Source organism: Ranitomeya variabilis, chromosome 4 (assembly GCF_051348905.1).
Source record: "Ranitomeya variabilis isolate aRanVar5 chromosome 4, aRanVar5.hap1, whole genome shotgun sequence".
NCBI classification, from domain to species: Eukaryota; Metazoa; Chordata; class Amphibia; order Anura; family Dendrobatidae; genus Ranitomeya; species Ranitomeya variabilis.
In genome coordinates this window covers 339,203,721-339,218,380 of record NC_135235.1, presented here as the reverse complement: position 1 = coordinate 339,218,380, position 14,660 = coordinate 339,203,721, and the positions used below count along the sequence as shown (strand labels likewise).

Here is a 14,660-nt window from a genome sequence, read left to right as displayed (position 1 = left end):
TTAGTCAGGGGGGCCCAGTGCCAGCAATGCCCACCCCCATGCCCCCGCATTGAACTGTATCGGCATCATATATATATATATATATATATATATATATCTCAGTAACAGTGAATGACTACTGGTGGCCATAATACTGTAGGGCTGCATTGTATTCTGTGGGGGAACTGCATTGTATTCTGAGGTGGGGTACATTATATTATACGTGGGGCCTGCATTATACTATATGGGGGCTGCATTATACCCTATGGGGAGCTCATTATATTCTAGAGGGGGCTGCATTATACTACATGGGGTCTGCATTATACCCTATGAGAGGGCTGCATTTTATTCTATGGGGGGCTGCATTATACCCTATGAGGGGGCTGCATTATACCCTATGAGGGGGCTGCATTTTATTCTATGGGGGGGCTGCAGTATGCTATATGAGTGGGGCTGCATTATATTATTTGGGGGGCTGCATTATATTCTACGGGAGCTGCATTATACTATATGGTGGCTGCATTATAATCTATGGGGAGATGCATTATACTCTATGAGGGGGGCTACGTTATATACTGTGTTGGGGCTGCATTATATTCTATGGGGGCTGCATTATACTCTGAGGGGGCTACATTATATTCTATGAGGGGGCTGCATTGTATTCTATTGGATGGTTGTATTATATTCTATGGGGTGGGTGCATTACACGCTTATCGAGGACTATGGGCAGTGCATTATACTATACAGTATGTACTATATGGGACCTATATTATACTGTATTGAGCACTATGGGAAATGCTTTATACCATGGAGAACTATGGTGAGTGCATTGTACTACATGGAGGACTATGGGGAGTGTATTATACCATATGGGGGTCTATTATACCATATGGAGGACTATGACAGGTCTATTATACCATATGGAGGACTATGGGGGTGTATTATACCATGTAGAGGTCTATGGGTGTGTATTATACCATATAGAGGACTATGGAGAGTGTATTATACCATACGGAGGACTATGGAGACTGTATTATACCATTCTGAGGACAGTGGAGAGTGTATTATACCATGTGGAGAACTATAGGGAGTGTAGTATATTATATGAAGAACTATGGGGAGCATTATACTAAGGGATGTGCATTGCACTACATAGAGAACTGTGAGGAGTGTATTATACCATATAGAGAACTATAGGGAGTGTATTATATGAAGAATTATGGGGAGCATTATACTATGGAAAGTGCATTGTACTACATGGAGAACCGTGAGGAGTGTATTATACCATATGGAGGACTATGGGGGTGTATTATACCATATGGAGGACAATGGGAAATATATTATATGAAGAACTGTGGGGAGCATTATACTATGGGGAGTGCATTGTACTACATGGAAGACTGTGTGGAGTGTATAATACCAAATGGAGGACTATGGGGAGTGTATTATACCATATGGAGAACTATGGGGAGTGCATTATACCATATGGAGAACTATGGGGAGTGTATTGTACCATATGGAGGACTATGGTGGTGTATTATACCATGTTGAGGACTATAGGGGTGTATTATACTATATGAAGAACTATGGTGAGTGTATTGTACTACATAGAGGACTGCGAGGAGTGTATTATACTATATGGAAGACTATGGGGAGTGTATTATACCATATGGAGAACTATGGTGAGTGTATTGTACAATATGGAGGATTATGGTGGTGTATTATACCATGTGGAGGACTATAGGGGTGTATTATACTATATGAAGAACTATGGTGAGTGTACTGTACTACATGGAGAACTGTGAGGAGTGTATTATACTATATGGAGAACTATGGGGAGTGTATTATACCATATGGAGGACTATGAGGAGTGTATTATACCATATGGAGGACTATGGTGGTGTATTATACCATATGGAGGTGTATTATAAGATATGGAGGTGTATTATACCATATGGGGAACTATAGGGAGTGTATTATACTATGTAGGGGACTATGGGGGCGTATTATACCATGTGAAGGATTATAGGGGTGTATTATACTATATGAAGAACTATGGGGAGTGCATTGTACTACATGGAGGACTATGGGGAGTGAATTATACCATAGGGATGGCTATGGGGGCTCTTATACCATATGTAGGACTATGGAGGTGTATTATAATATATGGATAACTATGGGGAATGTATTATGTTATATGAAGAACTATGGGGAGCATTATGCTATGGGGAGTGCATTGTACTATATGGAGGACTATGGAGGTGTATTATACCATGTGGAGGACTATGGGGAGTGTATTATACCATATGGAGGACTATCGGGAGTGTTTTATACCATATGGAGGTGTATTATACCATGTGGAGGACTATGGTAGTGTATTATACCATATGGAGGACTATGGGGAATGTATAATATTATATGAAGAACTATGGGGAGTATTATGCAATGGGGAGTGCATTGTACTATATGGAGGACTATTGAGGTGAATTATACCATATGGAGGACTATGGGAAGTGTTTTTTTTATAAAATATGGAGGACTATGGGGAGTGTTTTATATCATATGGAGGACTATGCTGGGTGAATTTAGTTGTCATGTGAGTGCAGATATAAGAATCATATACCTGTGGTCACGTTACTGCCCAGTTATACAGGGAATACTGGGGACTCAGTCTACACAAAGTTACTGCAGACTTCTCTTCTTCTAGACCGGACTACCTTTTGAGCAGATGTACACGATGTAGGAGGATTTGAAGCAGAGTGCAAACATTTCTAAGGCTGGTTTCAGGCTTGCATATGGGAGTGCTGCGGATTTCCCTGAAACCACGCCTATGCTCCGTCTACGCCTCCTTGCGTCCTGCGTACCTATCTTTATCATTGAGTACACAGGGACGTACGCTGTTTGCGGATGCCTCCGCATGCGCTGTTTGGACGCTACGCCGAACGCAAGTCTGAAACCAGCCTAAGGGCTCATACTCACTTGTGAGAAACTCGGATGAGTATCACACGGCAATACCCAGCACTGCACCCGGCATTTAGGAGCAGAGCGTGTGGCTGCATTTATTGCTATGCAGCCACACGCTCCGATCTGAGTGCCGGCAGCAGCGCCGGGTATTGACGTGCGAGACTCATCAGAGTTTCTCACAAGTGAGTATGAGCCTTAAGACAGATGTTTCAGCAGTCAATAATTCCCCTCACTGTGCTCTGTTCAGTACTTCTAACCAGATAAGATTTTCTTAAACTGCCTACATACCTTTTGGAATGTTCTTGTAACCACACCACTTGTTGTTAACGCGGGGAAACACAGCTGCCATCATCCACCCTGAAAAAAACACCATCATGGTAGAAAGCAAACAATAACAATCGCACCTCCTGTTTCAGATGCACTTACAATAGTAACCTGCCATCTACAGCAGTGTCTCAATTAGACCCCACTCCAGTGTGTGGTCTGGAGGTACACAGTGGCAGTCTAATTCACAGCCACATTCTCTCTTGTATACATTTATAGAGCACTCCCATGATACTGCGGACTCTGATATATTACAGGTATAATCACAGTGAATATGGAGCATTAAAGTACATTCCAACATCCAGTGTACAGGAATGGGCTAATGGACTTAGAGAAAAGTTCTGGCAGATATGGATGTGTGCTGTCTGTGCAATGTGACAAGAAGGTCTTGAGCTGCCACCGACAATACAGAAGCCCGCTCATCTGTCAGGTATCAGTGTGTTCTTACCTGCCCCTCAGTGACCATCGCCTAGTCCTCTCTGAGATGCTCTCCCTCTGCACTCAACTTTTATAGGACGTTCTGGTTTCAGATCAGCAAAAACGAAACTAAAATAGGTTTCATTTCTGTCGTTTTCCCTGCAAAGATTTCCCTAAAAGGGGTGGGCGCTTTATTTTATCATGTTTTGGGACCTGATTTTGTAGCACTTGTTGCTCTATATGTTTTACATGTTCTCTTCACTTCTCCTGCAGCTCCTGTTCTAATAAGGACAGGAGACGGAGCTTGTGACAGGAACCGTCCATCAGCATCATGTGCTTGAGAAACAGCTTTCCCTTCTTCAGAGACAGTTAACCCTGTGTTGTCTGGAGTGTTATATAGGTTTGGAAATGATATAATCTGCAGTCCGATGTAGCACCTCAGATAACACAGTGATAACTGTGAGTACAGATAATGTAGCAGATGTCACCTGCAGTCCTATGGAACACCTCAGATAACACAGTGATCACTATGAGTACAGATAATGTAGCAGATGTCACCTGCAGTCCTATGGAACACCTCAGATAACAGTGATTACGCTCTGAGCACAGGTTATGTAATAGATGCCACCAGGCTCGGACTGGCCCATCAGGCATCAGGAGAATCCCCTGGTGGGCCCCTTGTGCAGATCTGGGCCCCCAATCCCACTGTATGGACAGTACTTGACATAATTCACTTTATTCACTCTGTACAGAAAAAAAGCAGCATATTATCATCCAACACACTACCCAGTTTATTAATATATATATGGATATAGGTAAATTTGTGAACAAGTGTACTGTAATATTTGTATACAGGTGAAAAATGGGCCCCTCAAAGTCAATGTTACTGGTGGGCCCTTAGCACCCCAGTCTGACACTGGATGCCACCTGCAGTCCTATGTAACACCTCAAATAACACAGCGATAACTCTGAGTACAGATAATGTAATAGATGTCACCTGCAGTCCTATGTAACACCACAGATAACATTGATAACTCTGAGAACAGATAATTTAAAAGGAAAGAAAGCGCAACAAAAATGTGCACATCAACCAAGACCACCAATAATGAGTGTTAGGGCTCATATTCACTTGCGAGCAAAACGGATAAAAAATCGGATTGCACTCGGACCAATGTTAGTCAATAGGTGACATCTCAGTGGCGATTTTTTTTTCTCAGCTGAAATCGGACTGAAAATAAAATTGCAGCATGCTGCGATTTGCTGCGAGTCTCGGATGAGACTCGCCAATGCAAGTCAATGGGTGTGAGAAAAAAAACGAAAGGAATACGGACCATCCGTTTTCCATCCGTTTTTTACAGATACCTTACCATTCTGTGGCATAGAACACTGTAAATGGTCCTGTAAATGATTGTATAAAAATAGTTGCTGAGGAAAAAAAACGCATTGCATACGAATGTAAAACGGATGGTGCGGTTAAAAATCGCATTGAACTCGCATGACAATCGCATAGTTTGCATCCAATTTTTTCGGTCCAGATTACGGACCGTTTTTTTACTCGCAAATGGGTATAAGCCCTAAGTCAAAGACTCACCTTGAGGCCGGTTTCACTTGTCCTGATATTTCCGGTAAAATTTACTAGTTCAATATTTTTATTTGGGATATTATATTGGTAATCATATGGTACCCAATACTAAATTATTTATTATTAAATTCTAAAATGCCACCAACCTGTGGCTACACCAAAACAAACAAAAAAACACACCGTGAAAAAACTAATGTTTGGGGAGGAACAATTCCCTATATGCACACTGTGCTGATGCCTGCCTACCAGTGGAGGTTGGCGCCCTAGGGGGAACGTTGCGGCGCCCCCACTCAGCGGTGGCTTACCCTGGGGTCCCTACAAATCCCTAATATTACCAGTGGGTCCCTCTACCCACACAAAATGTACTAAAGGTACCCCTCAGATACTAAAAAATGTTATTCCTGCATATAGGGAAACCTAACCCCAAAACACCGTGAATATAAAATAAATGGAGAACATGTAGTGGGCTATTGACGGATATGGGACCACATTGATCCCTCTATTTTAAGCTCGGTCTTGTTACCAAAAAGCCAGAGGCACACTAGACATGGGTCATATAAAACGTTCTGTATACTAGACAGATTAGCATATCTCATCCCCTGGGCATCCTGCCTGATGCATGGAGATTCACAGTGTTCACAAATGTCCCACTGTTGTAAACAACAGATGACCCCCTATAGATGTTATATTCTGATAAATAAGGTTGATACTCATCGCTAGGTGTAAAATGGTACCGGAGATATCCGTGTCCGTGTGTGTACTATGGTTGGCACACGTGTGGCAACCGTGTGCCGCATCAGTACCACATGGACGGACGCTGGGGAAGAAGCGTTACAGTAAGGCCGGAGACACACTAGAGCGTATTACGGACGAGTGCTATGCGATAAAAAAATCGCATAGCACTCGGACCAATGTTAATCTATGGGGCAGCTCCTATTATCCGTTGTTTTCTCGGCCGTATTCAGGATCCGAGTGAAATCGCAGCATGCTGCGATTGTCAGCATATCTCGGCCGAGAATCGCCAATGCAAGTCTATGGGTGTGAGAAAAAATCGGATTACACACGGACCATCAGTGTGACTTGCGAGAAATACGTACCGGTGCGAGAAGTTATAGGACCCCCCTGGCTAAAAACATCTGCCCCCAGCCACCCCAGTGAAAGGAGCAAGATCTGTTAGATGCGCTTATTCTGGCACTTGGCCACTCTCTTCCCACTCCCCTGTAGCGGTGGGATATGGGGTAATAAAGGGTTAATGTCACCTTGCTATTGTAAGGTGACATTAAGCCAGGTTAATAATTATCATACCGCTGCTGCCGCCTCCTCGCTCGCTCCCGGCCTCTGCTTCTCGTGTGCGCGCGCATACCAGGTTCAGTGCTGCGCGTGTGCACTTCTGATCTTCTGTTGGCGCTCCTCTTTGTCTCCTCTATGGTCCTGGAGGACTAGTACCTGGAAGTCGGTCCTCCTTAAGGTACCTTCACACTAAGCGACTTTGCAGCGAGAACGACGACGATCCGTGATTTTGCAGCGTCCTGGATAGCGATCTCGTTGTGTTTGACACGCAGCAGCGATCTGGATCCCACTGTAATATCGCTGGTCGGAGCTAGAAGTCCAGAACTTTATTTCGTCGCTTGATCACCCGCTGTATCGGCGTGTGTGACGCCGATACAGCGATGTGTTCACTTGTAACCAGGGTAAACATCGGGTTACTAAGTGCAGGGCCGCGCTTAGTAACCTGATATTTACCCTGGTTACCATTGTAAAAGTAAAAAAAAAACAGTACATACTCACCTTCTGATGTCTGTCACGTCCCCCGGCGTCCACAGGGTTACGCGCTGCTGCCGAGAACTTCCTGCACTGAATGTGTCAGCGCCGGCAGTAAAGTAGAGCACAGCGGTGATGTCACCGCTGTGCTCTACTTTACTGCCGGCTCTGACACAGTCATTGCAGGAAGCTCTGAGCAGCAGCGCGTAACCCTGTGGACGCCGGGGGACGTGACAGACATCAGAAGGTGAGTATGTAGTGGTTTTTTTTACTTTTACAATGGTAACCAGGGTAAATATCGGGTTACTAAGCGTGGCCCTGCGCTTAGTAACCCGATATTTACCCTGGTTACCCGGGTGCTGCAGGGGGACTTCGGCATCGTTGAAGACAGTTTCAATGATGCCGAAGTCGTTCCCCTGATCGTTGGTCGCTGGAGAGAGCTGTCTGTGTGACAGCTCCCCAGCGACCTAAACAGCGATGCTGCAGCGATCGGATCGTTGTCTATATCGCTGCAGCGTCGCTGAGTGTGACGTACCTTTATTGTCCTCTCTATGGTTCTGGAGGTCTGTTACCCGGAAGTGCTACCCTGCCTTTAGGTATTTAAACTGCTTCCTGCCGTTCCTCTGTGCCTGGTTATCATTTGTTCCTTCAGGTGTTCCTGGCCGCTCTTAGTCTCTGCGAAGATCGTTTTTCCTCTGACTTTGGGTTTATCCTGTCTTTCCTGTATCCTGCTAGCCTCTGCGTTTCCTCAGTTCCTCCGCCAGTCCCTGTAATGCTGCAGTTTACCCATCAGTCAGGTGACATTAACCCTTTATTACTCCATATCCCACCGCTACAGGGGAGTGGGAAGAGAGTGGCCAAGTGCCAGAATAATAGGCGCATCTTATAGATCTTGCGCCTTTTCTGGGGTGGCTGGGGGCAGATGTTTCTAGCCAGGGGGGGGGCAATAACCATGGTTTCTCTCTAGGCTATTAATATCTGCCCTCAGTCACTAGCTAACTATAATTTTTGTATAACAGGAAGCTGCAGCATCAGAGGTGCTTCCAGAAGGAGACGGATGGGGTGGAGAAATACCCGGAGCGGGCTCGCAATTGGTAAGTTTCTTACCAATAACCACATCATCAGAGACATCACAGTACACACAACACATAAGCCTACATCCAAGCACATAATTTTTTTTTTAGTGTTCCGATTCTGGGGCTCGATCTAGAGGTCCTCAAAGCGCCTCCCAGGGTCATCGGCGTGAGCGTTAGGGCGGCCGCCATCGAGTAAGTACCTTTTTTATTTATTTATTTTTTTCCACCTGTGGGTTCTGGGCGGCTGCGCCAGTGGGGTCAAAATTTAAAATTGCAAAATTTTAAACATTTTTGCCAAATTTCCATTTTTTTCTCAAATAAATGCAAAAATTATCGACCTAAATTTACCACTAACATGAAGCTCAATATGTCACGAAAAAACAATCTCAGAAACGCTAGGGTAGGTGAGTTATTACCTCATAAAGGGACACTGGTCAGAATTTCAAAAAATGGCCAGGTCATTAAGGTCAAAATAGGCTGGGTCATGAAGGGGTTAAAAATTGGTCGTTGCTGGGTCTTCCAGCAAGACATTGAGTATAAACACCGTGTGCACAGCTACAGAGTGGTGCTAAGACTAGGTTCCCAAACCGTCAAATCTATATAAAAGAAATCTAGCACTCAACTTAAGCAACCATTAGTTCATTTATTTGTAGCACTTGAAACGTTTCAGTCCGTGTGGACTTTCATCAGTCACTACAGTGATATAACCAAATCAAAACATAAACAAAGACACCTGTTTCAAAAGGGCTCCCAGCCTAAGGGACACTTTTGTTAGAGCAGACATAGGCCCCAACACTGTAATGAAACAACGCTTCCTCCATAAACCTAGGGAGGGAACCTTCCCCTGTCTACACTGTGCACAGTGCAGTAATGTCCTGAAAGGTGACAAGTAGTGTTGAGCATTCCGATGCTGCAAGTATCGGGTATCGGCCGATACTTGCTGTATCGGAATTTCCGATACCGAGATCCGATATTTTTGTGATATCGGGTATCGGTATCGAAACAACATTAATGTAAAAATGTGTAAAAGAAAGAATTAAAATAAAAAATATCGCTATACTCACCTCTCCGACGCAGCCGGGACCTCAGCGAAGGAACCGGCAGCGTTGTTTGTTTAAAATTCGCGCTTTTACTTGGTTACGTGAATTCCCGGCTTGTGATTGGTCAGGGCGGCCATGTTGCCGGGACGCGGACCAATCACAGCAAGCCGTGACGAAATTACGTCACGGCTTGCTGTGATTGGTCCGCGTCCCGGCAACATGGCCGCCATTAACCAATCACAAGCCGTGACGTCACGGGAGGCTGGACTTGCGCACTTTTTAAAAAGCGCGCGTGTCCAGCCTCCAGTGACGTCCCGGCTTATGATTGGTCACGGCGCCATGTTGCCGGGACGCGGACCAATCACAGTAAGCCGTGACGAAATTACGTCACGGCTTGCTGTGATTGGTCCGCGTCCCGGCAACATGGACGCCATTAACCAATCACAAGCCGTGACGTCACGGGAGGCTGGACTTGCGCACTTTTTAAAAAGCGCGCGTGTCCAGCCTCCAGTGACGTCCCGGCTTATGATTGGTCACGGCGCCATGTTGCCGGGACGCGGACCAATCACAGTAAGCCGTGACGAAATTACGTCACGGCTTGCTGTGATTGGTCCGCGTCCCGGCAACATGGCCGCCCTGACCAATCACAAGCCGGGAATTCACGTAACCAAGTAAAAGCGCGAATTTTAAACAAAGAACGCTGCCGCTTCCCTCGCTGAGGTCCCGGCTGCGTCGGAGAGGTGAGTATAGCGATATTTTTTATTTTAATTCTTTCTTTTACACATTTATATGGTTCCCAGGGCCTGAAGGAGAGTTTCCTCTCCTGCAGACCCTGGGAACCATCAGGGATACCGTCCGATACATGAGTCCCATTGACTTGTATTGGTATCGGGTATCGGTATCGGATTGGATCCGATACTTTGCCGGTATCGGCCGATACTTTCCGATACCGATACTTTCAAGTATCGGACGGTATCGCTCAACACTAGTGACAAGATAACACACCCATACTCAGGCAAGGAATTCAAAATACAGGGCTACTTCACATGCAGTTCAACATACGTAGTATATGTGATAAAATGCCCGTGTGGCCTTCTGTATGTAGGAGAGACATCTCAACCTATCCGTGATAGGATATCCAAACACAAATCGACGATACGCTGCAAAAACCTCCTCCTACCTATACCCCATCACTTTCACACAAAGGGACATAATATTTCCCAGTTACATTTTCAAGTCCTGGAACAAATACCCCTACCACGCCGAGGGGGCAGCAGAATCCTTACCCTTAAAAAATGTGAAGCCTTTTGGATTCATACACTCGATACGATGTCACCCAAAGGCTTAAACAGAGAATATGAGCTATCTGCCTTTATCTAATGTCTCTGTAATGTATATGTTATCTGTCAGACCGATTGTTCTTTATATGATGTAACTGTGACATATACAGTATTTTAACACTTTTTTTCTGTTCCTTCAGAGTCATCTGTATTAGGAGATTTGACGAGCACATCATGAATTTCCACTGGATCTATCACTATCTTTCGCCTGTTCAGTACGACCTGGAGACAGCATATCACGCTTCACTATAGGCACAGCTGTAAGCTTCAAGGTGATGTAACTGTGTCACCAACGCACTGTGTATCTGTAGGCATCATCATCCTTTCACAGGCATACCACATCCATCAGCAGTCATTTAGTCCCTCCTTTACTGGTACAGTTCTATTATATCCATGCCACTGGTCAGGCTCCACCCCTTGCCCCTCCCCTTTCCTCTTTTGCCTCTCACTACCAGGTTCAAACATACTGTGGCATCTGCTATTTCAGCCCCACAGACTATTCGCACATGTCTTTTTTTATTATTTTCTTCACAGCCTTTATACACTTTAGGGAGGTGTGGAACGCACACTGGGCGTCTGAACCGCACGGCCTTCTTCTTCCGGTCTATACGGAGCAGCGCGACGTCACATCCGGTGACCGCACTCCACCCCTTGTCCACCTTACATCCGCCCTGCACTACATTTAACCGCGCTAGGCTATGCACACCACAGACAAACGATGGATACCGTGTTTGAAGGCCAGGTCCCTCGCTCTACAAACAGGCTCTAGCAGGTAACTTTTTACCACATCACCTGTGATATGGTATACGTTAACAACACCGTTATGTGCACTAATGGACATATCCCTTCTAGCCCCTATATGCTGGATGGTTACATGTGGTCACCACCCCACACCGACAGCATTTGTCTCAAGGTATTTATCAATTATTGTCTCGGCGCACGCTTTTACCTGCCCCCACCGGTGGTTTTCTATAGGTGGTCATATTCCCTATTGTTATTATTTCACAGCTATATTGGATACTTCTAAACACTGCTCTGCAGCATGGCGGCCCCTCCCCCTCCCCTCCTCTGTAAGTACATTACATAGGCCTCAATTCCTCCTTTTGCATTTCCAACCCATTAACCCTGATTCCTTCTTACATCATACTAGGCACGATACGTGTACTACTTTCCGTAGCAAACTTTGCCACATACGCTATGAATAGCACGGTACGTGACTTCTCTCCTTGTATGTCGGCTTCCACATCTTCCGTTTCTCCATACACTTCTCTGAGCGGGGTTGTTTGTTCTGACACCACTGCTATATATTGTACTATGCAACAATCATGTATACTGACCTGAACTTCGCTATATGTCATATGTATATACTTTCTTTATTTTGTATCTCTTTGTACCTGATATTGGATATGTCTTTGTTTATGTTTTGATTTGGTTATATCACTGTAGTGACTGATTAAAGTCCACACAGACTGAAACGTTTCAAGTGCTACAAATAAATGAACTAATGGTTGCTTAAGTTGAGTGCTAGATTTCTTTTATATATATTCCAGCAAGACATTTACCCAAAACATACAGCCAAGGCAACAAAGGAGTGGCTCAAAAAGAAGTACATTAAGGTCATGGAGTGGCCTAGCCAGTCTCCAGAACTTAATCCCATAGAAAACTTATGGAGGGAGTTGAAGCTCCGAATTGCCAAGCGACAGCCTCAAAATCTTAATGATTTAGAATTGATCTGCAAAGAAAAGTGGACCAAAATTCCTCCTGACATGTGCGCAAACATCATCATCAACTCCACCAAAGTCTGACTGCTATGCTTGCCAACAAGGGTTTTGCCACCAAGTATTAAGTTTTTTTTTTGCCAGAGGGATCAAATACTTATTTCTCACTGTAAAATGCAAGTAATTTTATAGAATTTATACAATGTGATTTTCTGGATTTTATTTTTGATATTCTGTCAGTGGACAAACTTACAAAATCAGCAAGGGATTAAATACTTATTTCCCCTACTGTACCCTCAGACTGCCAGATGAATAACTTTGATTCATCACTCTACAGAACATGATTGTACTGCTGCAGAGTCCAGTGGTGGCAGCTTTACACTATTCAGTCTGATTTTTGGCATAATGATTGGTGATTTAAAGCTTGCACGTAGCTGCTTAACCATGTAAACCAATGCCATGAAGCTAATAGCACAGTTTTTGTACTAACATTTTGTGATCTGCCATTTTGTGGCTAATGATGTAGCTTCTAAATGCTTACACTTTTAAATAATACCATTTACAATTGATTGTGAAATTTCTTCCATCCTAAATATTCCATAAAGTGTCTTGTTGCAATGGTGTCATCCATTTACAGTACCACAATCAAATTCATCTCTGTAGAGTGATCGACTCTTGTGTTTCCCAAATGATTGTGACGGCTGACTGCATTGCTATGTGCTTCATTTTATACACCTGTGGTGATGAAGTGATGGGAGTGAATGAAAAAGCTAAATTCAATCATTAAGAGATGCCCAAAATACGCTATAGTCTATATGTTCATTAATATTGTCTGATTGAAGTTCTAGTTCTTTGTCTATAAACATATCATCATGTAGAATATCTTGCATCCGTTTGGTAAAACCAACAACTGAGTAACCTGCATTGTCTGGGAAAATATCTTGAACACATTCATTACCAGTTTGTATTTGTTTGAAGCCCTTTTCAGACAATATAATTGTTGGAGATCCTATTTCAATGTTTTCTAGTGTAGAATCTTCATGTAGCAAAGCTTCATGATAATTCATTTGATTACTTAAAGAGAAGTCACTACTTTGGTTCTCCATTGAATTGGATGCAATGTGGAGAAAAGGTAACTGATAACCAGATTTGTCAAAACTCTCGGGAAGCCAAGTATGTCTATTTGTGTCATGAAATATTAGTTCGGTCTGTATGGTTGTTTTATATTCATGTTCATTTCTTGTTTTCTTATGTAAATTATGCATTTTTGGTTGAAGCAACCCATAAGGAGATGAAAAAATGTCATCTTCTGTTATGATGTTATCAAACAGACTCTCAACTGTGCCGACCTCATCTGAGATGCAAGACAGAGTATCCATGCTTATTCCTATTTTAGAAATCGTGTCTGGAACAAGATAAGCCTCTGCAACTCCTAGGAATGTGCTGCTATTGAGATGGCCATCTGGAAGCATGGAAAGGTTGGATGATAAGTTAATTACATTTGGTAACGGAGTGATTTTTTCTTTCCCGACATCGTTTGATGGAATACTCCTGTGTTGAATGGCTGAATTGCGATTCTTGTAGGTTTGATTTTGTTTCTCTACTACAGCCTCCTGTGAGAAAATTGAAGAAGCAAGTTGTTGGGTGGCAGCTTCTATTACTGAGTATTTCCTGTTGAGAGATAATATAATAAATAGTTTATTAGTAATTTGCCCTAGCACAAAATAAAGGAACTTAAAAAGGAATTACCAATTTGGCCAGTTATCAGCTATTCACGGGATAGATTATAAATTGCTAATCGGTCGGGATCATCTCCACTCATACCATAAATGATTCCATGAAATGATCCATTATGTTTCATGAGTGGCCATGCGTGCTCATCACTACTCCATTCATTGATTATAAAACTGCCAGTCATTGCCAACCGCTTCATTCGGCTATCTCCTTCGGCCCTGTAACCAATGAATGGGGCATTTCAGAGCACATTCTCAGGATTGGCGGGCTTACAGCAGTTGAAGACTCATTTATCAACAAGTTATACCCCAGTTATTACAGTGCCTTGAAAAAGTATTCATGCCACATTACCTTTTCCATATTTTTTCACGTAACACACACAAACTTAAATGTATTTTATTGGGATTTTATGTGACATACCAACACAAAGTAGCAAGTATTTGTGAAGTATAAAGGAAGTGATACATGGTTTTCTAAATATTTTAAATATATAAATCTGAAAATTGTGAAGTGCATACGTATTCAGCCTTCCTGAGTCAATACTTTGTAGGACTACCTTTTGCTTATTTGTCACGCTTCTGCCAGAAGCAAGATGGCACACAGCAAGACTGAAGGGAAGGGGAGCTCTGTCACTAGAGAAATATTATCCCCTTCCCGACCTTGGACGTACCCAGTACCAAATGGTTGGGAAGAGCTTCTCAACCTTGGACGTACTTGGTATGTCC

The 14,660-nt window shown here is 43.5% G+C and overlaps 2 protein-coding genes across 3 annotated transcripts in view; both read right to left on the bottom strand.

The window, feature by feature from the left end:
* The window catches only part of LOC143764737 (sacsin-like), a 140,010-nt gene extending 136,256 nt beyond the window's left edge, over positions 1-3,754 (bottom strand). Inside the window, exons 1-2 of one of the 2 annotated variants that reach the window (XM_077250642.1) lie at positions 3,716-3,754; positions 3,232-3,300 (exon numbers count right to left, since the gene is read on the bottom strand). Coding sequence is in view for 1 of the 2 variants with exons in the window: in XM_077250641.1 (XP_077106756.1) it covers positions 3,232-3,295 (64 nt within the window). In the remaining variant the exon portion in view is untranslated. The remainder of the gene's footprint in view (positions 1-3,231; positions 3,301-3,715) is intronic. The other variant, XM_077250641.1, reaches the window with a different exon arrangement.
* Positions 3,755-12,451: 8,697 nt separating this feature from the next.
* Positions 12,452-14,660, bottom strand: part of C4H19orf85 (chromosome 4 C19orf85 homolog) — a 58,105-nt gene continuing 55,896 nt past the window's right edge. The window contains exon 2 of the mRNA XM_077257527.1: positions 12,452-13,872. Coding sequence (XP_077113642.1) covers positions 12,978-13,872 — 895 coding nt within the window. The 3' untranslated portion in view covers positions 12,452-12,977. The remainder of the gene's footprint in view (positions 13,873-14,660) is intronic.